This window comes from Bufo bufo, chromosome 3 (assembly GCF_905171765.1).
Source record: "Bufo bufo chromosome 3, aBufBuf1.1, whole genome shotgun sequence".
NCBI classification, from domain to species: Eukaryota; Metazoa; Chordata; class Amphibia; order Anura; family Bufonidae; genus Bufo; species Bufo bufo.
In genome coordinates this window covers 125,101,239-125,124,513 of record NC_053391.1, presented here as the reverse complement: position 1 = coordinate 125,124,513, position 23,275 = coordinate 125,101,239, and the positions used below count along the sequence as shown (strand labels likewise).

Below are 23,275 nucleotides of genomic sequence, written 5' to 3'. Positions count from 1 at the left end.
TTTTTCAACTAAATCTATCCTTTCAAAATGCACCAAACTCCCATGATCTCCCCGGTGGTTTTCAAGTATCATTTACCTGCTGCCCGTTGCGATTAGGAGTTGGCTGTATTGTAGGAACGATCCATCTGTAAATTTGACCCTTGCTTCATCTGTGTTAACAGAAACAGCCTACAACATATAGCATGAAATTTAATAACAGTGTGAGTTTAATAACAGCGCAGGAAACAGATTTCACATAGTAGCAGAAAGTATCTCTGTCTAGCCTAGTACACATAATAGAAGCCACCTGCTTCTATTAGAATTCTAGCATTACTAGCATTCCTGTTTATTACAAATACATTTGTGATTTTGGAAAGTCCACATGTATTGCTCTGAATCATCATAACATCTGTTCAGTGCTATAGCATTTATGTTTTATTTTGGATAGGGCAACGTTCAGTTATGGCATCAGTGCAATCATTTTCCCCTTGCATGTCTGCTCCATATATTTCAGCCAGTTGTGTGGCCAGATATTATATATTTCAGGCAGTTGCCATGTGGCAAAAATGTACTTTTATAATTGCTTCCAAAAATCTGTTTTCATTAACGCTAATGCAATATTGGACTTTCCAGATGGAAATATATTAATGTCCACTAGGTGGCAGTAAAGTTGCTTATATTATAAATATAATTACTATGATGGTACTGAATATAATATAATCTCTGATGGGTGATCTTATCTGAATTTGATTCATAGAAGCAAAATTGTTTAACAGTGTTGACTTTAGTAGGGATTTTACAGACATGTTGTACTAGTATTGGTAATTTTTGACAATTCGTGCAGGTTTTTTAATTTTATTTATTTTTTTGCTTTTACTATTTTTAGAGCACGATTTACCAAAGAATCAAGTAATTATTGGATGATTCAGCAATAGGTGTAGAATGAATAGACCTTTTAGAGCTGGTCAGGTTTACATGGGTAGAAGGGGTGTTCTTCTGGAGTGTCATTTTATGACACGTTTGACTTGTCACTTAGGTGTTTGAATCATTCATTGCTTGTCAAAAATGTTTCATCAGGGGGCAGGGCCTGACGGAGCATGGTGTAGGACGCACGTCTCGGAGCTCCTGCGAGTATCCTGCACATCCAGCCTGACCACATCATTCTACAGCTGTCCACTTACACAGCTGCCTCCAGACCTACAGAGGTAGGGTACTGGCGCCGCGGCCGTCAGCATGGCGAAAAAAGTGAAAATTCCGCCGAAATTAGAGCAGGAGGCGCGAATCCAAGATGGCGCGTGTGAGGAGGAGGAGAGCCCGCCTAGGAAAATATGCACATAAATCCCAGAAAAGCATGCAGGAGAGGCGGGATGCAGAGGGGGCTCACTTTGCTTCAGAGGGCAATGAAAGCTCATCAGATGAGGAACAACATGTGCAAGAGCCACAAATACCCCACAGTCAACATGTCCGTGGTACACAAGGCACAAGGTCAGGAGGAGGAGGTTGCAGAGCCTACATTAAAAGATATAATGGCAGCCATAGCAAGCTGTAATTCCACCCTCAAGAGCCTAAGCATTCAATTTGGGTGCCTTAAAGAGGATCTTTCTATAATACACCATGACCTCCATAAAGTTGCGGAACGTACTACTGAAGTAGACCGCAGGGTGTCAGAATTAGAGGAGGGTGCTAAACCACTGCAAAAGGCAGCCAAAGTTACCGCGAAAGATATCAGTGCATTATTTGCTAAAACGGATGATTCATTCAGAAAGTTAGCCGACAAGTTTAAAGATAAAGGCCTCTCCTCTCTGTATGCAATTGAGAGAGCTCACTGTGTTCCCCCAAGACCGTTACCACCTGGTCGCCCACCTCGTCCGATCCTTGCAAAAATATTACATTATAAAGGACAGAAACACTATACTAAAGCAGTCCCGGGACCATCCGGAGCTTATAATCAACAATCTCTATTTTTCCAGATTATTCATCCGAAGTACAGAAGAAAATTGCTCACTTTGTGGATATAAAAAGACGACTTCATGGATTACAAGTACAATATTCTATGATGTTTCCAGCCAAGCTATGGGTGGTAGCCTTAGGATCTACAACATTCTTTGAAGACCTGGATTCATCACTGCAATGGTTAGACAAGAATAAAGGGAAGCTTAGGAACCAAAATCTGGACACTTGAAGCGGTCAATGGCAGTGTGGATCTCAAATAACTCTACAGTCGGGGACTAAAATCTCCTGCAGGGTACTAAATATGGACTACCCGAGCACGTTGTCTGGAATGTCCTAATACAGGAGCGTGAGTAATAAAGGTTATCTGCACTCTCGGGCGAGTCCATTACTCGCCAATGATCTTGGACTGGAGTATGTTGCAGAAAAAGTTGGGCTAGGTCTTTTTTGTTAGCCCTATGTTATGGAAGTAATACTGATGATTCTGATTATATTTTAGTTTCTTTAAAGGGGGGGCACTTTCCGGTATTGACTTGCTAGTAAGGATGGTGATATGCTACAGTAGAAGGCGGGTATGGTTGTGTGGCAGACTTTTATATAAACTTAAGATGCAATGGCGCCAGTGACCAAGGTGATTAGTTGGAATGTGCGGGGAATGGCGGAGGTAACCAAAAGACATAGCATTTTCAAATATTTAATGCGAGACCAGCCAGCTATCTGTTGTCTACAGGAGACACTTATGACCAAATCGAGAGTGCAGATGCTTCAGAAATCTTGGATTGGTTACTCTGTAGACTCGGTCCTCTCTGCACGCTCCACGGGAGTTAGCAAAAATGTGCGCTTTAAATGCCTGAGGGAATAAGTGGACCCAGAGGGTCAGTTCGTATGTGTTTACTGTGTACTCAATGAAATGAGAATGGTGCTGGTGACCATATATATTCCTCCGCCATACACCTCGACACCTCCAAGACTGGTGTTGGAGTTTATGGGGGAATATTCAGATATCCAGTGTTTGATTATTGGGGATTTTAATAACGTAGTGAATGAGTCCCTGGATAAATGTAGGGCGACAACGGGAGTGGAAACGAGTTGAAACCCTCCTCAGTAGACTGTTAAGGGAGGTGGGACTTATGGATGTATGGAGGGAAGCTCACCCCAGGGAGAAAAATATTCCTGATGTTCATCCACGTATATGTCTTTATCTAGGACAGAGTTAGGGTTGGTAAACTCACACATGTACCCGCTAGTGAACATTTAACTGAATATTTAACTAGAACACTGTCAGATCATTCGCCACTATGTATTGAATTGGACATGTCCGGGAATGCCAGACCGGGCCCTAGAGTATGGCGTCTTAACGCATTTTGGCTGACACTAATGGGAGAGATGGAGGAGGTAAAAACTGCACTGACTGAATATTTTGAACTAAACCGAAATACAGCCTCTATCCATTCAGTATGGGAGGCCTCGAAAGCTTACTTGAGAGGGATTTTAATTACGGTAAATCTATTAGTAGGATTTAATCTAAGTCTAGGGAAATGGACACCCGAGTACATGCTGAAATGCAAATAGCGGAAGCAGCTTTCACTCAAACTCCAACCGTAGAAAATGGCGCTAGAATGCGTGGTGGTGCAGGAAGCACTGCGATGTCATTTATTGCAGGTAGCAGAGAGGAAATGTCTCTTTTATAAACAGAAGTTCTATGAAGAGCGGGAGAAAGTGGGGCATATGCTCGGAGTTATCTAAGGCGCAACAAGGTACAACATGTATTACAGGGTTAACAGACTCGGGGGGGGGGGGGGGACAAATTAGACAGGACACCAGTAGCATATTGGGAATCCTGAGAAATTTTTATTCATCCCTATGTTTGTCACAAATTTCATGCTCAGATTCAGATATTGTAGAATTTTTGTGAGAGACTGATATCCCACGATTGTCATCTGAGGCATGTTCTCTTTTAGATGCCCCATTAAAATTGGTGGAGATAGAGGAAGCAGTGAGAACAATGGCTAATGATAAGGCTCCAGAAGTTAGATGGATTACCTGTCGAAATATACAAGAAATGCTCGGACATTTTATTGCCGGAATTGTTGAAGGTATTTAACTATTCCTTGGAAATGGGCTGTCTACCGGCATCCATGCAAGAAGCTCTCATAGTAGTTTTGCCCAAGCCTGGGACAGATCCGAGATTGCCAGAATCTTACAGAACCATATATCTTTGCTATCCACGGATGTCAAGATCCTGGCAAAGGCCTTGGCCGTACCTTTGTCTAAAGTGATACTATCCGTTAATCCAGACCAGACAGGTTTTATGCCCCAGAAGTCAACTGTTATTAATATTCGCAGGGTCTTCGCTAGTTTACAGTTCTCATCAGATAATATGGGGGACAGGGCCATCTTCTCTTTCGATGCGGCCAAGGCCTTTGATAGTGTGGAATGGCAATTTCTGTGGTGCACGATTTATCTCCTGGGTAAAAGTTTTATATTCTAGTCCAAAGGCCAGCATTAGGGCAAACTGGGGACATCTGAAAGATTTCAACTGCAGCGCTGTTGCTATTCGCATTGGCGATAGAACCATTAGCAGCTGCGGTACGTAGATCCTCCGAGATTCGGGGGTTTTGTTACGGCACAGTACAAAATAAAGTAGCGATGTATGCAGGCGACACTCTGTTTCTGGGTGATACATCCAAGTCCTTGCTTGCGGTGATGTCTTTTATTGGCAGATTTGGTCAATTGTCTGGTCTGACAATTAATTGCCATAAATCGGCACTAATGCTTATAGATGGTCAACCAAAATCACAAGTGATATGTGACAAAAATATCCCATGTGTAGAGGAGTTTAAATATTTGGGTATTAATATTTCCCCCAGAATCAAAGACTTCGAGGAATTAAATCTTACCCCACTTTTAGCTAAATTTCTCAACAAATGTAAAGCCTGATGTAAATTATATCTATCAGTGGTGGGCAGGACAAACCTTCTCAAAATGATATTAATGCCACAACTTCTATATATTCTTCATAATGCCCCGATCTGGCTCCCGATGGACAGGTTTGACAGAATCAATTCAATATTTAGAGAGTTAATATGGCGTAAGGGGCAGGCCAGAATAAAACTTGAGACGCTGCAGCACTATAAAACTGAATGAGGTCTTGCAGTTCCTAACCCTTGGGTATATTACCTTGCGGCTCAAAGTCAACATTTCAAGGGATGGCTAGACCTGGGGTCCTCAGATATGACTAGTGAAATTTTTCAGTCACACCTGAAAGGAAGGGACTTAATGATGTTATTGGAGGGGTTGGATGTGAAATCAGTGAGATCGGAAATTCCCTTAAGGTGTACAATGTACTTGGTATGGGGAAAAATAAAACGACAGAGGGGTCACTGAGATCACCCCACTCTGGCGAAATCCAGCCCTGACTGAATTTGGATCGCTGACAGGGTTTAATGAATGGAAAGATAGAGGGGTAATGAGATTGGGTCACCTTTTAAAAGGCGGAGTTTTCAAATAGTTTACCAGCTTTCAGGAAAATTATGGCATTCCACGACGTAGCTTTTATCAATATCTACAACTGCGCCATGCTTATACCACTAGGATTCAGAAAAGTACTGTGGTGTCGCAACGAGACACAGCGTTGCACCTTATAGTGATGGGAGGAGAGAGAAGGGGGATGATATCTACGACATACAGATGGCTGATTGAAAAACACTTAGATTCACACACTTTAACCAGGATGCACAAATGGGAACAAGATGTAGGAGAAATCTCAAATGAGCAATGGGCAGACATATTGGAAGTGGTGCCTAGGTCTTCCTTGAGTGAAGGAAGCTCTCGCGATTATTTATCATTCACAGTCTACAAGACAGTTTTTTTTTAGTTTTTTTTTAATAAAAAATAGGTATTAGATTAGACGCTAAATGTCCTCGGTGTTCTGGAGAACCAGTAGATTTGACACACATGCTTTGGCAATGTGCGGATTTGAATGCATACTGGGACGAGGTGATCGCTGCTGTACAGAAAGCTTATTCAGTGTGTGTACCACGGGATCCTAAAGTTTGCATTCTGGGATATGTGTCAGACTTGGGGACCGAACAATTGCTTAAAGTGGCTATAGGTCGCCTGCTATATGTAGCTAGGAAACTACGGTAATTGCTCAGAATTGGATACAGGCTACACCTCCCAAATTTGGAGAATTTAAATGCAAAGGTAATACTATGGTTGTCTATGAAAAGGCTGTTTTTCAAAAAAGAGGATGTCCTCTCAAATATGAGAAGTTATGGGAGCCTTGGTAAACATATGTGCGTTCAAATAGTAATGTGGTCTAGAGAAGAAGCTAATACCGGAAAGGGGGGAAGTTATGGGCATCGGGTTAAAGTATTTCATGCCAACACTTTGTAATACAACAATACTCATGTGAAACATCATTCATGTTGTGAATGTAAGTTTATTTTATGAAGTATAATTGATTTTGTCATGTATATTTACATATTGAAATAACAATAAAAACAAACGATCCGATTTAAAAAAAAAAAAATGTTTCATCACATTTTAATTAAAGGGAACCTGTCACCATGAAAATGTCATGTAATCTGCCAGCAGCAGTTTGTAACGCAGGAGGAGCTGAGCAGCTTGATATACGGTATTTTATGGTATAAGATTTAGTATAACTTGTAATGTATTCATTTACATTCCTACTCATTCTGGGCTTTGACATCAAGGAGGCGGTCCTATCAGTGATTGACAGCTATCTGTATGCACACTCAGAGGGAAATATGTCAATCATTGATAGGATCGCCTTTAGACTTCAAAGCCCAGAATGATCAGGAATTTTAACAAATTAAATACAACTTACACTGAATATTTTCCCACGAAACTATATATTTAAATCTGCTCAGCTCCTCCTGCTCTATAACCTGCTGTCATATACCATGTTAAATGTGACAGGTTCCTTTTAAAGGGGTTTTCCAAGACCTATAATGCCCAGACCCCTCACACAGATTGTACTTACCTCGCTCCACGGCACCAGCTTCACTTCTGATGCCGGCATGGCCGTCTCTGCATCTCCCAGTCACCAGCAATGCTAGGGAGGCTTGTTCCCGTCGCGGCCTGCTATTGGCTGCCCCGCCGCACCCGCACACGTGCAGGCATCAGAAGCGGCGCGGTGCCGGGTAGCAAGGTAAGTACTATCTGTGTGAGGGGCCCGGGCATTTGGGGGTGCATTATAGGTCTTGGATAACCCCTTTAAGTACTGTATATGTTGCAAATCACTAGAGAAGGCCCTTTATTTTCCCTAATTGTAGTAACAGGACTTTAAGTAATGGGGACATTATAGCCAGCAGAATGCCCTTTACAAACAGTGGTACCAGAAGAGAGCACCCTAAACATAGTACCAGCTAAGAGCTCCCCGCCCTCATACACAATAGTGCCAGCAGAGTGAAGTGGTATTATATGTGGTGGCACGGAGCAGTATAGGATTCATGCCTCAAGTACGCAGCCCATAGCCTGTTATGGGTTCATATTGTATCCACATTTGTCTTAGATTTTATAGGGAGGCACACAGAGGGTTTTTCTGAAGAATATCTGCATCAGCAATGATCTGGGTATATCTCTGGTGGTCTAGGAGAGTGATTGGGTAAAAAAAGTGTCAAAAGCATTTGTTTTATTTATTAATATAGTGCCAAAATTCTTTGCCGATTATATGAGTAGTAATAATTCAGAGTAACTAGATTCATATTTTCTCTTGAACACTTTTCACTAGTCATTGGGATCGCTTTCTCATTTAGAATTTCTCTAATTAGAGCCAATCGGATGAGTAGCAAAACATTTTCAAGAGGAAGCTGGAAACACACAGTTGCTGGCCTCAGTGTGTTGCGGGTTCCGTTTTTCAGACACCCCAGCTATGTATGGAAGAACCAAGTTCTTCTGTCTGACCTGCTTTGCTCCTTCACTGGCAATCTTGACTTTCTTTCTCGTTCTCTCTTTTCTTAGTTTTCACAAAGGTCTAGTCTGGAGACATGCACGTGTTAAGGGCCTCTCGCAGGAGGTTTGAATTCCTTTTTCTTAGCCTCTGTGCTTGTGGAGATCTTCTCAGCCCAGTGGTGTAGGGTTATGATGACCCCCAGTTTGTGATCCAGAGGATGGTGGGAAGCAAACAGGTAATGTCCGTATGGATTTTCTGTACTCTCTTGTTTCCAGCCCTCCTCCCTCTCTGTTACCAAACAGTCCAAGAAACCCAGTGTGTTGTTCTGCACATGTTCCTGCTTAAACCTGATGCTGTGGTATACTGCGTTGATGTGCTCAGTGAACGTGTGTATCTCTTGTTTTTTATTTTAAGCTCAGGTGCCATCCACATATCTGAACCAGTGACTGAGTGCAATTCCTGGGTAGGTGTTTAGGTCTTTCCATTCCACTTCTTGCATGAACAGGTTAGGCTACTTTCATACTTGCGTTTTGTGCGAAACAGTCATGGACGGATCCGTTCAGAACGCATCAGTTTGTATTATCTGTAACATAGCCAAGACGGATCCGTCTTGAACACCACTGAAAGTCAATGAAGGACGGATCTGTTTTCAATTGTGCCAGTGAAAACGGATCCATCCCCATTGACTTACATTGTGTGCCAGGACGGATCCGTTTGGCTCAGTTTCATCAGACAGACACGCTGCAAGCAGCGTTTTGGTGTCTGTCTCCAAAGCGGAATGGTGAGTGAACTGATGCATTCTGAGCGGATCCTTTTCCATTCAGAATGCATCAGAATGCAAACTGATCCGTTTTGGACAGCTTGTGAGAGCCCTGAACGGATCTCACAAACGGAAAGCCAAAACGCAAGTGTGAAAGTAGACTTAGCCACAATGGCTGAAACTGGTTATCAAAACAGGTCAGACATAGGTCTAGCAAGAAACACACTTGATCTGGATTTATATTTGCTCTGCTGCTGAGGGTGTTTTCTTGTGTTAACCTTGTCCTCAACATTTGAACTACCTCTCTGGTGGGTGCATGTGTAAAGGAATGCAACGTCATACGACACCACCGTTTCCTCTGTACCCAGTATCAAGTCTTGGATTTTAGATGTGGATTTCTGGATATGGTGCTCCGTATTTCCAACCAGAGGGGCTATAATTTTGGCTATGTATTTGGCCATGTTGTAGGTCACTGCCAGTGACATCTTACCTCCATGAGGCCCGTGATTTGTGTTGATTATAATAAACTGACTAAAGCATGAGTCACCAGTGTTTAATGCAGAGATTTCTTGTACAAGTCATTCTAATTGAGAAAGCCAAACGAATGACTAGCAAAACATCTTCAGGAGAAAATACAAGTCCCGTTGCTCTGACTTATTTCTACTAATACACAGTAAAATACTTGTAGATGAAATTTTTTAAACCCCACTCACATGTAGTGGAGGAATTCTACACAAAAATACAAGCGTGCTGTGGATTTTACTCTTTTAATCTGTACAATGAAATCTGTATGTAACATGGGATCATATTAGATTTGCATGGTTGCATACTGAATTCGGTCACAATTTAAAAACTAATATTATTCCATGGTAAACTCAGAAAGCATTTAAAATAGATTGTGGACTGACTGGTGGCAGCACTTACACTAGACTGTGGACTGACTGGTGGCAGCACTTACACTAGACTGTGGACTGACTGGTGGCAGCACTTACACTAGACTGTGGACTGACTGGTGGCAGCACTTACACTAGACTGTGGACTGACTGGTGGCAGCACTTACACTAGACTGTGGACTGACTGGTGGCAGCACTTACACTAGACTGTGGGCTGACTGGTGGCAGCACTTACACTAGACTGTGGACTGACTGGTGGCAGCACTTACACTAGACTGTGGACTGACTGGTGGCAGCACTTACACTAGACTGTGGACTGACTGGTGGCAGCACTTACACTAGACTGTGGACTGACTGGTGGCAGCACTTACACTAGACTGTGGACTGACTGGTGGCAGCACTTACACTAGACTGTGGACTGACTGGTGGCAGCACTTACACTAGACTGTGGACTGACTGGTGGCAGCACTTACACTAGACTGTGGACTGACTGGTGGCAGCACTGGTTGTCCCCCCTTAGCCAATTCAAATACCTAATATATAATACCCAATTTGTGTCAAATTCTGTAACACTTTACACAGCAGATGTCCCCTATTCTATGTCACCAATTACATACAGTATTTATAAGTGTGATGGGGAGGGGGATATTTGTGGGCATAATACAAGGGGGAAGAAGGGCCCTCATCTAATATTTGATCTGGGGCTCAGATTACACTAGTTACACCACTGGTTTGTAGAATATGAGCATCCTCCATAGTTACAACGTAAATGAATATATTTACAGGTATTTGCGATTAATGACACATTCCATCACTGAGAGCTGGATGCTGTCCTTATGACACAAAGTATCCTTCAGGATAGGATTAGTACAAATGTTGAAATCATGTTTGACATTATTGAGAACACTAAATTCAACCATGACAAAATCTGCAAAAATGTAAAAAAAAAAAGTTGAATGTATAACAATTACCTCTTTCTCTGTCCATATTTCAAGATCATGCTCTTTGTAAAATTCTGTAGAACGCAAATAGATCTCCACAGCTTTTGCATTCATTGCCTACAGGAATATAGTCAATTTTAATAAAGAAGCAGCAATGCATAAGAGTATGGATGAATGTATAAGAAGGTTAAGCTGGAAACTGACATGGTAAGATATTTCTTGGCGGATTCAACTCATTTTGCAGGATCTGCAGAAAAATTTATGTCTATTGTGGAAAATGTTTGTATTTCTACATTAACTTGTAGAAGCAAACTCAGAGAACTGGCCTTATGTACTTGTGTAATTATCATCTATAAAATATATAAATGTTCTTTCACCATCACCAGTCAAAATTTAGGAGCAGAGACCCCTGACATGGACTGACATTATGGGCAAATGAACCCCAGCAACAGTCATATAAAGCCACAGAAACAATAACTTTTCATAGCACACCGCAGGGTAAGCGCGTACTACAGACCTTGCTAAGCTTGGTCCTGTCATATGGGACATGCTTCTCTCTTGTCACCAGAACAATCCTCCCTTTATAATCTTCCTGGCGGAGTGTTTCAGCACACACCAAGGCAGAAGGGCCTACAGTAACAGGAAAGAGAAAAATCAGATACGTCTTATATTATTTTTATAAAAAGAAAGACCAGACACTGCCAAATTATCGGGAGGCAACCGAGGCACCAAAATATAACTTCCTTGAGACAGACTAAAAGATGAGGATTTGGGCACAGTGATAGCCTGAAGGGAAGGACTTCCACCGGCATCAGCCACATCATCAGAGGAACAATAATGAGACAGAAATGTTCAGATGAAAACTATACCTAGCCAGACTTACCTGACCCTAACATAGGGGGACATTTATCAAAACTGGCATATCCATCCGCCAGTCTTGATCTCCCTGCACTCACATCAGATGCACCTAAATTTATTAAGAGACAGAGGCCTATTAACAAATCAGGCGCATCTCTGCCTTGCCGTGCGCCAGGAATTGAAGTCTATGCCAGCTACAGGCTGGCGCAGATTTCAGCTATTACTATAACTTTTGCCAGAGAGTGGCAGAAGTAACGGTAGGGGGTGGTGCGAAGTCCCGCCACTTGCGCTAAGCCCTGCCCTTTTGCCTGCCCTGCCTAAAAAGTTACAAAATTATGGTGCTCCTATAGGGTGCACCATAATGTGTGATTTTTTTTATGCCACAATAGTGACGTAAAGTGGTTAATAAATGTCCCTCACTGAGTCTATTACAGGTTACTGAACTGTACTGAAATAGCCCTAACCACAGTGACGAATGACCTGTTAACCACCAAAGTTAAATTTCATTACTCTGCGTTTCTCCTTCTCGACTTGTCTTCTGTTTGATGCAGTCGACCACTTCCTCTAATTACAAACGTACCATCCAAACTGCTGCCAATAGACTACTACAGTATCTCAACAACTTCTACCCTCACCTACTATTTCATAGATTTTAAGCTCTTATGGGCAGGGTCCTCTACCCCTCTCTACCATTTTGCCTGGAATTAATGGAACTTTAACCAATGGTAGACTCCCATAGATTTTAAACATCTGGGTGGTCTGCATTTAGCTCTGCAAGGACATTTCTGAATGTCCTTGCAGAGTTTGCAGCTGCGTTAGCGACAGCTGGCTTCCCCATAGAGAAGGCAGAGATTTTTTTTATGTCCCTGCCTTCCCCCTCACTGTTTATACAGTGCTCAAAGCAGTGTTGTGTTGCTCTGTGGCAATGCTGCTTCCTGCTCTGGTCCCAGCTATATGTGATCACTGAGTGCCAGGTAACTTTCCCAGGTATAAAAAAAAAAAAAAAACACACACTAAAAACAAATAAAATAATACAATAAAAATTGACAAAAATAAAGCCACATGCATCATCAAAAAAAGTTGTGGCTTTCAAAGAAGTATGCACTAAAAAAAAAAAAAAATTACTTACCAGTAATTCCCTTTTCATGAATCCTCCATGATGGCATACCATGAGAGATGACCCGCCTCCAACCAGTTAGGGACAGGAAGTATAAATTAGACCCTCCTCCAGCTCTTCCTCAGTGTCTTTCTGGACTGATAGCTTAGAGTGTCTTATCCTCACATATAAAAGATTTATATTGTCCAGTCTGAATACAATTCTGTTCGGAAATATTGTGCAAAAAGGTTCCACTATTTTTAGAGCTTGGATTTCACCCACTCTTCGCGCTGAGGTGATTGATACCAGGAATAAAGTCTTCAGAAATAAATATCTCAACGAGGTTTCTGACAGAGGTTCAAACGGGGTGTTTGTCAAACCTAATAGCACTACATTGAGATCCCAAGGGGAAACTGTAGGTCTTAGGAACGGTCTTAACCTATCTGCTCCTTTTAGAAAACGGATCACCCAAGGATGTTCCACAATTTTTTCACCGAACACTGCGCTTAAGGCTGATATGTGAACTCTTAACATGTTTGGGCGTAAGCCTTTTTCAAAGCCGGACTGCAGGAAACCTAGAACTGCTTGGACTGAACTTCTTCGAAGAATATTTTTCCTGGATGCACCAACAGCAGAATTTATTCCACACCTTACGATAAATTTTAGAAGTTACATCTTTTCTGCTGGCTGACAGTGTTAATAATGGCTTCTGATAGGCCCTTAGCTCTCAAAATCATCCTTTCAAGTTCCAAGCCGTTAGATGTAACCTTTCTATCTGGGAATGGTAGATCGGGCCCTGGGACAGTAAATCCTGTTGCCAAGGAAGGATCCATGGGCTCTGGACTGAAAGAGTTTTCAGTAACGGAAACCATGTTTTTTTTTGGCCATAGAGGGGCTATTAGTATCACATGAGTGCCGTCTAACCAAATCTTTTTTAGGACCCTGGGAATTAATTGAAAAGGGGGGGGGAAGGCATATGCTAGTTAAAAATCCCATTTTTGGGACAGTGCATCTACCCCTATGTTCCCGTCGAACGGATTCAGAGAAAAAAAACTTTTTTAGTTTTGCGTTTGTGGCTGAAGCAAAAAGATCTACTTGTGGAGTTCCCCACAATTTCGTGATTTGGAGAAAGACGTGTCTTTCTAGGCTCCATTCTGTTGTTTTTAAGGAAGTTCTGCTTAAAAAGTCTGCTTCTATGTTTAGGGATCCTTTTAGCTTAAATGCTAAACTTCTTGTCCCGCCTTGATGGTTCAGGTAAGCAACTACTGTTGTATTGTCCGTTCTTACCTGAACGTCTTTGTTTTGTATAAGGTGGGCAAACACCTTTATTGCTTCCCAGACTGCCGTGAGTTCTCTTTGATTTGACGGCAGAGATTTTTGATTGACAGACCACTCTCCTTGGGAATAGAGATGAGAACAATGCGCTCCCCATCCCCAAAGACTTGCGTCCGTCGTGATAACGACTAAGTGTTCGCGGTTCCAAGGAAATCCCTTTAACAGATGGTTTGACTGTTTCCACCACTGTAGGGACTGAAACACTGGTCCGGGAATTTGAATTATTTCCTCTAGAGAATCCGGGCTTCTGTTCCAACACTCTAAAATGCATTGTTGCAGGATCCGGGTGTGGAACTGAGCCCATCTTACAGCCGGGATGCATGATGTCAGAGAGCCCAGTAGTTTCATTGCTTCTCTGATCGTACATACAGGTTGATTTTGGAAATTTGTTGCCTTTGCGCATATCCCCATTACCTTCTGGTCTGTAAGAACTGTCTCTTGGTGAATCGTATCTAGACAAACTCCCAGGAAGGTTAGATTCCGAGATGGGCAAGGATTTGACTTTTTCCAATTTATTAGCCACCCTGTACGGTACAGAGTTTGGCAAGTCAGATACAGATTGTTTTTGAGATCTGTCTCTGAATTGCCTACGATCAGCAGGTCGTGTAAGTAAGGGAATATCAGGATGTTTCGTCTTCTTAAGTGAGCCACTACCTCCAACATTACCTTGGTAAATACCCTTGGTGCGGAGGTAATTCCAAAAGGGAGCACCTGAAACTGGAAATGACAGTTTTTTTCCTAAGAAAACCGCTATACGGAGAAACTTTTGAGATTCCTTGCAAATTGGGACATGGAAATAAGCGTCCTTTAGGTCTATTGATGCTAAAAAATCTCCTTCTTTTAACAGGTTTATTATGGACCTTATTGTTTCCATTTTGAACCAGACGTGTTTTATGAATTTGTTTAATTTTTTTACGTTTATTATTAGTCGAGATTTTCCGTCATTTTTTTTTACCAGAAAAACATGTGAGTAATCACCTTTCCTCTGTTGAGAGAGAGGAACCAGGACAATGGCCCTTTGGGCCAACAACTCCCGATCTTTGGATGGGGGTTATTCTGAATACATTTGGGGGAGGAGGAAGGCGAAAGGTAATATTGTAACCTTTTGAAATGATGTTTAACACCAAGGGATTTATTGTGATATCTTCCCATTCCTTTAAGAATAGCTTCAGTCTTCCTCCTACCTCTCTGGCGTCATTGTTTAGTGGAATCTGTATTTCTTGGGGTAAATAAGAAACCTCTGTTACCACTTTTTTGATTTTTCCCTTTTGACCAAGGAGTATCCCTAGAGGTTCTCTTGGCCTGGAAAGAACTCCCTTTTTTATTCCTACGAAAGGGAAATTTCCTTTTGTTTGTATCTTTGGGAAATGATTTTTTTTGAGTCCGCGGCCTTCTCTAAAATGGATTTAAGATCTTGGCTGAACAGTAGGTTCCCATGAAAGGGCAAACTACAAAGCCTTGTTCTTGAACCGGTATCACCGGACCAGGATTTTAACCACAGAGCTCTCCTAGCTACAACTGCTAGGCCCGAGGTCTTAGCGGCCATTCTGACTGACTCTGCCGTGGAGTCAGACAGGAAATCAACTGCTTTCACTAGTAGGGGAAAGGAGTCTTTTAAAGTATCATAAGAGGCTCCTTCTTTCAGGAGAACCTCTAACTGTAACAGCCACCGTTTTAAAGACCTTGATACAGATGTGTCCGCCAGATTAGGCTTAAATAGTGATGTGCTAGCCTCCCAGACTTTTTTAAGAACCTGATCAGTTTTTTTGTCCATGGGGTCCTTTAGGGTCCCCATATCTTCAAATGGGAGAGCATTAGCCCCTTTAACAAGTTTGGATAGAGATACATCCACTTTGGGGCAAGTTGTTAATAGGGCCTCGTCTTCTTTACAGAATGGGAGGCAACGTTTCATCGTTTTTGGAATAAATAGTTTTTTATGTGGGGATTTCCACTCGCTTTTAATTAGTTCCATCATGTTTTTATGTACCTGAAATACCCTCTTTTTCCTTTGTTCTAGACCGCTATACATTTGGGCCTGGACCGACCTCTGCACTTTTTCGTCTGAGAGCCCCATAGTAGCCCTAATGGCTTTCACTAACTCCTTCGTGTCTTCAGAGGAAAAAAGGAAGGAGTAACAACCGGACTTTCTGCCATAGCAGATCTCATTTCTTCCCGTAAGAGAGACAGAGAGAGAGACAGAGAGAGAGACAGAGAGAGAGAGACAGAGAGAGAGAGACAGAGACAGAGAGACAGAGAGACAGAGAGACAGAGAGACAGAGAGACAGAGAGACAGAGAGATGGGTCTGGATTCAGTGCGGGTGCAATGCGTTCAACTCACGCATCGCATCCGCGCGGAATACTCGCCCGTATGAAAGGGGCCTTATTCTGTGGGTCAGTACTACTACTTTAATAAAAAAAAAAAATATGAAAATCCTGTTATGAGAGACGATTTCTCATTAACAGGCGGGTGACTGAATAACTGGAATTCTGCTGATACAAGACCAGAAGTATTCTGCCTCCAGCACTGCAGTTTATTCATATTTATACTCATTTTTATTCAAAAACAAGACCACCACTTTTAAGCATTTTTATACTTTTATTCTTTTCACCCATTGATCAATTTTTTCACTTTATCCTTTTTGCACGGATTTCTTGATACCATTTATTCATGCATTTTTTCTTGCTATTTATATTGAGTATCCTTCTGGAATATCACTGCCTCACATGACTGAACTATTATCAATATCTATCCTGAAGAACTTTATTGAATTTACTGAACTTTTTAAATGAATTTTTAAATTATTGAACAACTGCTGGATCCTTTAGGACATACTGATCCCATCGATCATTGACCATTCATTTTATCTTATATTTTACACTAAGCCAACCACATCCCAATTTACAATCACAGACTGTCACTTTACCCTATCATTTTATTTATTTTGTCCATTCTACTATAAACAACAAATATTTTAATCATTAATAATAAATACCTTCCAGTTTAAACCAAATGTGAGTGTGCCATCACAATTCTTCTTTTCTAATCCCAATGTAAGAGATAGGAATGCACATGTTTTAAAAAGCGGATTAAAGTGGACTATATTTCTCTTCCTAGAATTCCTAATTACATGTGGCCTTGCAGTAGGATATGAGGAGTATATTCATTGATATGGTTACCTATACCCAGGGGTCTCCACTAACCTTAATCGGGTCCTGCAAGCTATTTATTACAGGAAGGCTGGTTGACCATTTTACAGTAATTATTAGAAGGGGTTTATCCTGAGACAATTACCACCTGCAGTCTTCAACCCCTTTCGGACCAGGTCAGTTTTGGAAGCAATGTTTTGCATTTTGCTTCACCGCTTTCTAAGAGCCATAACCAGTTATTTTTTTCCATCAAATTTCAAATAAGGGCTTGTTTTTTGTACTTTGTTGTACTTTTTTTAATGGAACCATTTAATGTTTCATATAATGTATTGTGAAACTGTAAAAAATTATTTTTGGAGCGAAAAAGAAAATAGTGCAATTCCACCATTGTTTGGGTTTGTTTTTACAGCATTCACTGCACAGTAAAAGTGACACCACAGCCTTAGGCCCCTTTCACACGGGCGTTGCGGGAAAATGTGTTGTAATGCGTTTTGCACTCGCGTGAGAAAAATCGCGCGTGTTTGGTACCCAAACCCGAACTTCACAGAAGTTCGGGCTTGGGATCGGTGTTGAGTAGATTGTATTATTTTCCCTTATAACATGGTTATAAGGGAAAATAATAGTATTCTGAATACAGAATGCATAGTAAAATAGCGCTGGAGGGGTTAAAAAAAAAAAAAAAAATTTAACTCACCTTAGTCCACTTGATCGCGCACCCCGGCATCTCTTCTGTCTTTTTTGCTGAACAGGACCTGTGGTGAGCATTCATTGCAGGAACAGGACCGGTGGCGACGTCACTCCGGTCATCACATGATCCATCACCATGGTAAAAGATCATGTGATGGACCATGTGATGACTGGAGTGATGTCACCACAGGTCCTGTTCAGCAAAGAAGACAGAAGAGATGCCGGGCTGCGCGATCAAGTGGACTAAAGTGAGTTAAATTATTATTATTTTTTTTTAACCCCTCCAGCGCTATTTTACATTATGTATTCAGAATGCTATTATTTTCCCTTATAACCATGTTATAAGGGAAAATAATAATGATCGGGTCTCCATCCCGATCGTCTCCTAGCAACCGTGCGTGAAAATCGCACAGCATCTGCACTTGCTTGTGAATGCTTGCGATTTTCACGCAACCCCATTCATTTCTATGGGGCCTGCGTTACGTGAAAAACGCACAAAGAGGAGCATGCTGCGATTTTCATGCAACGCATAAGTGATGTGTGAAAATCACCGCTCATGTGAACAGCCCCATGGAAATGAATGGGTCTGGATTCAGTGCGGGTGCAATGCGTTCAACTCACGCATCGCATCCGCGTGGAATACTCGCCCGTATGAAAGGGGCCTTATTCTGTGGGTCAGTACTACTACTTTAATAAAAAAAAAAAAATGAAAATCCATTAAAAACAAAATTGCATCGTGTTGCCAAATTCTGAAACCCATAGCTTTTCAATTTTTTTATTTTTATTTTTTTGATGGAGGTGTGTGAGGGCATGCTTTTTTTGTAAAGTGAATGAGTGAGCTTTTTTGCAAAGTGTGTATTTTTTTGGGATTACTTGATTCTTTGACTGACTGGTTTCATTGGGAGTTATCTAAAAAAATATTCTGGTATTGTTGTTTTCAATCAGTGTTCACTGTGTGGGATAAATAACGTGATATTTTAGTAGTTAGGACATTTTCAAATGCAAAAAATAAAAAAAAAATTCCATTCTTAATAATTTTGTTTAAAGGCTATGTACACCTTTGGGGCATTTTTTTTTTTATCATTGCGTTGTACTCATTTTGAGCTACAAATATTTTTTCGAATTGGTCTTTATTAAAAATGTTAAGCCCCTTTCTCTATGCAGCCTTGAGATTCTCTACTAGAAGGCTCTGAATTTTTACTGTGTTCCATCAGGCAGTTCAGCTGATGGCTCCTTATGTCGGATCTCTGACTTCCTAAACACTACACTTGTTATAGCTCAGTTCTTATCCAGTGGCATTCCTAGGGTGTTTGGCACCTGAGACAGGTCCTTTCTCTGGAACCCCCCCCTCCCCAATACTTAAAAAAATATATAAATGTACCCCCTCAAAAGTATTGCCCTGAATGTACAACCTTCACAGTAGTTATGCCCACATTGTGCCCCCTCACAGTAGTGTTATGCCTTCTCTGTGCCCCATTCACAGTAATAATCCCTATTGTGCCCCCTTTATAGTAATAATGCCCACTGTGCCCCCTTTATAGGAGCTGCTAGAAATTATGAGAGAGAGAGAGAGAGAGACTGAACAAACATTCACTCCACTAAGAGCTGTGTTTTATGGAAGCAGAGAGGCCAAAATAGGTATTTAAAACAGTTATGTAAAGGCATGTAGTTATGTAGTGCTGCGCCTGCCAAAGTGCCCCCTCCATAGTAATAAAACCCTCTGTGCTCCCTCTGTATTTAAAAAAACAAACAAAAAAAAACAACACATAACTACTCACCTTGTCCCGTTCCTGAAGCTCACATACCTCTCTTCCCTGCAGACACAGATCGCTCTGCAATACTGTGGGCGGAGCTTATGCAGATTTCCGGGCTGCAGGCTCCGCCCACACAGGCCAACAGCACAATCTGTGCCTGGCAGGCTGAATGGTGGAGTGGGGAGAAGTCTTCCTGCTTCACCATTCAGAGCGCCGCTGGCCTGAAGGAGGGGAGGAGTGCTGGGAGCTGAGCGGTGAGTCACAGGACCTAGCTCCCTGCGCTCTGTTAATGAGCGCTTCCATCTGTATTGATGGAAGCCCTCATTGCTTCTGGCAACCCCCTGATAGCCAGCACCCGGGGGGGGACTGCCCCCCACTCCACCCCCTAGTACACCACTGTTCTTATCTTACTGATAAGAATGTGGCTTAAGTGTTGAATAGATTTTAGTAATTTAGAGATAAGGTTTATTAGAGGACTGGCACAAAGTGAAGATTGCAATTACTTACCGGTAATTGGTTTTTCCTCTAGCCTCCGCAGCGGCACGAGTCATAGGAGGATTACCCCGCCTCCCCCAGGGACAGGAAACAACGTGGAGATCTTTAAATAGCCCCCTCCCCTTACCTGCTCCAGTAAATAACCGAGAAACTCTGAAATGGTTGCAACATAGTATTTATCAATCAAATCAGAACAACAAAATGCCAGAAAATAACGGACTCCAGAAGATATTACATAAATGTGGGGGGAATTTCCCCGTGCCACTGTGGAGGCTAGAGAAAAAAAAACTAATTACCGGTAAGTAATTGCAATCTTTCCAAACGCCTCCACAGCGGCACGATCCATAGGAGGAATAAAACAGAGAAATTAAATATTTAGGTTGGGACTACAGCAGATCACACTCTGCGAGAAAACGAGAAGTCCTTATTTTTCAACGCATCTAGTTGATAATGTTTGAAAAAGGTAGAAGGTGAAGACTAGGTGGCTGCCTGGCATATCTGCTCCAGAGGGACATCTGCCCAGGAAGCCGCGATTGACCGCATTGAATGAGCTTTAAGTCCTTTTGGAGGGAAGACATCTTTCAATTTGTAACAGAACAAAATTGCTGATCTGATCCATCTGCCGATGGTTGTCTTGCCTTCCGCCTGTCCTTTGTTTGGCCCGACAAATTGAACGAAAAGTCTGTCTTTTCTGTTGCCTTAAGATAAGCTGACGCCGCTCCAAACGTCCAGATTATGAAAACGCTTCTCTTCCGGACAACCTGTTGCAGAACCGAATGATGGTAGTGAGACTTCCTGCAGACAGTGGAATTTTGAGACAAACTTGAGGGAGAGTGTTTTAACACTAACCTATCATCTCTAACAGTTAGATAGGGGGGCCTACATGAGAACGCCTGTAATTCGCCCACTCTCCTAGCTGTAGTGATTGCCACAAGATAATTTTTTTTTTTATGATAGTAATCTCAAGGAGATTTCAGATAGCGTCTCTATTAGCGCAGATAAAACAAAATTTTAATCCCATGGAGGAACCGTGGATCTGACTATAGGTTCATTTCTCCGGGCCCCTTTTACAAATCTTTTAAGGAGATCTACATCTGCTAGTTTTGTATACGATATCTGGACTTTAATGGTGACGATTTTTAAACCTTTGTTTAAACCGGCCTGCAGAAAATCTAAAATAATAGAAACATTAAAGGGGCCAGAAGTCTTACCTTTTGCAAACTTTAAAAAAGCTTCCCAGACTCTATGGTAAATTTTTGATGTAATAGTCTTTCGACTGCATAGAATAGTAGAAATTACCGCCTCTGAAAGGCCTTTTCTCCTTAACAATTCCCACTCCGGTTCCAAGCTGCTAGTCGAAGATGTGTTGACCTGGGGTGTAAAACCGGGCGCTGATGAAGAAGGTCTGGAAGATCCGGTATAATCCAGAAATCTCCTGCTGACATGTTGAAGAGTAGGGGAAACCACGACCTTCTTGGCCAGTAAGGCGCTACTAGGATTAGTCTAGATTTTTCCTGCAACACTTTTTTCAGAATGTTGGGAATTAAGGCAAACAGAGGAAATGCATACAAGGTCTCGTTCGGCCAAGGATGGGAGTGTGCATCCATGAACAAAGGTCGATCTTTGTAGGATAGTGTCACCGCCAGTTCTGTGAGAAGATCTGGCAGACGTTCTTCTACCTCTTGTATGATGTTCTTTGTTTTGGTTTCACTTTCTCATCTCCTTTCCTTCTGCCAGGTGTCACTTATTTTGACTAATCGTCTTCCTTTATAATCCCTCCCATACTGCCTCACCTTGCGGTTTATACTACTTCCTGGATGAGGTGTTCCCTGCTGGAGGCTGCTTCTGCTGTTTGTTCAGATAAGTCATTTACTTTATTGTGTTTCCTTGCTGGCTTGATTCTAGGTGACCCTGACTCCGTCCGTATTAAGTGCAGGGATTCGGTGGTCGTGTCCCCTCACTATTATAGGGTTTTCAGGTGCCACACAGTATTAGGTACGCAGGCATGCAATCGTGTACCATACAGACCCTTGCATGTGCATAGCAGTCAGGGAGAGCTCTTGGGGTTTTATAGGGCTCACCTATAAGCTCCTTAGTTTGGGATCAAGCCAGTCGCTTGTTTATTTATATGTTCCAGCTATCTGCTAACTTCATCCGTGACAGATAGACATTTTGTTCCCTGTCTGTTTTATCTTGTTGCAAATAGGTCCAAGTCTGGAAGAGACAACTTTTCTGTTATATGAAGAAAAACCTGTCGATTTAAAGTCCACTCCCCTTCCTTCAAGATATATATCTCTGCTTAGATAGTCAGCGACTTTGTTGTCCTTTCCTTTTATATGGACTGCCGTAAATGAACATATACAGGGAGTGCAGAATTATTAGGCAAGTTGTATTTTTGAGGATTAATTTTATTATTGAACAACAACCATGTTCTCAATGAACCCAAAAAACTCATTAATATCAAAGCTGAATATTTTTGGAAGTAGTTTTTAGTTTGTTTTTAGTTTTAGCTATTTTAGGGGGATATCTGTGTGTGCAGGTGACTATTACTGTGCATAATTATTAGGCAACTTAACAAAAAACAAATATATACCCATTTCAATTATTTATTTTTACCAGTGAAACCAATATAACATCTCAACATTAACAAATATACATTTCTGACATTCAAAAACAAAACAAAAACAAATCAGTGACCAATATAGCCAACTTTCTTTGCAAGGACACTCAAAAGCCTGCCATCCATGGATTCTGTCAGTGTTTTGATCTGTTCACCATCAACATTGCGTGCAGCAGCAACCACAGCCTCCCAGACACTGTTCAGAGAGGTGTACTGTTTTCCCTCCTTGTAAATCTCACATTTGATGATGGACAACAGGTTCTCAATGGGGTTCAGATCAGGTGAACAAGGAGGCCATGTCATTAGATTTTCTTCTTGTATACCCTTTCTTGCCAGCCACGCTGTGGAGTACTTGGACGCGTGTGATGGAGCATTGTCCTGCATGAAAATCATGTTTTTCTTGAAGGATGCATACTTCTTCCTGTACCACTGCTTGAAGAAGGTGTCTTCCAGAAACTGGCAGTAGGACTGGGAGTTGAGCTTGACTCCATCCTCAACCCGAAAAGGCCCCACAAGCTCATCTTTGATGATACCAGCCCAAACCAGTACTCCACCTCCACCTTGCTGGCGTCTGAGTCGGACTGGAGCTCTCTGCCCTTTACCAATCCAGCCACGGGCCCATCCATCTGGCCCATCAAGACTCACTCTCATTTCATCAGTCCATAAAACCTTAGAAAAATCAGTCTTGAGATATTTCTTGGCCCAGTCTTGACGTTTCAGCTTGTGTGTCTTGTTCAGTGGTGGTCGTCTTTCAGCCTTTCTTACCTTGGCCATGTCTCTGAGTATTGCACACCTTGTGCTTTTGGGCACTCCAGTGATGTTGCAGCTCTGAAATATGGC

General features: G+C 41.9%; 1 protein-coding gene across 2 annotated transcripts in view; it reads right to left on the bottom strand.

Annotated features, from left to right (window-relative positions):
- LOC120994759 (apoptosis-inducing factor 3-like) overlaps window positions 1–23,275 on the bottom strand; it is a 198,809-nt gene that overhangs the window by 143,733 nt on the left and 31,801 nt on the right. For both annotated transcript variants that reach the window (XM_040423553.1, XM_040423554.1), the window contains 3 exons: window positions 10,961–11,073; window positions 10,474–10,560; window positions 77–168 (listed from right to left, as the gene is read on the bottom strand). In XM_040423553.1, the coding sequence (XP_040279487.1) occupies window positions 77–168; window positions 10,474–10,560; window positions 10,961–11,073 (292 nt within the window). The remainder of the gene's footprint in view (window positions 1–76; window positions 169–10,473; window positions 10,561–10,960; window positions 11,074–23,275) is intronic.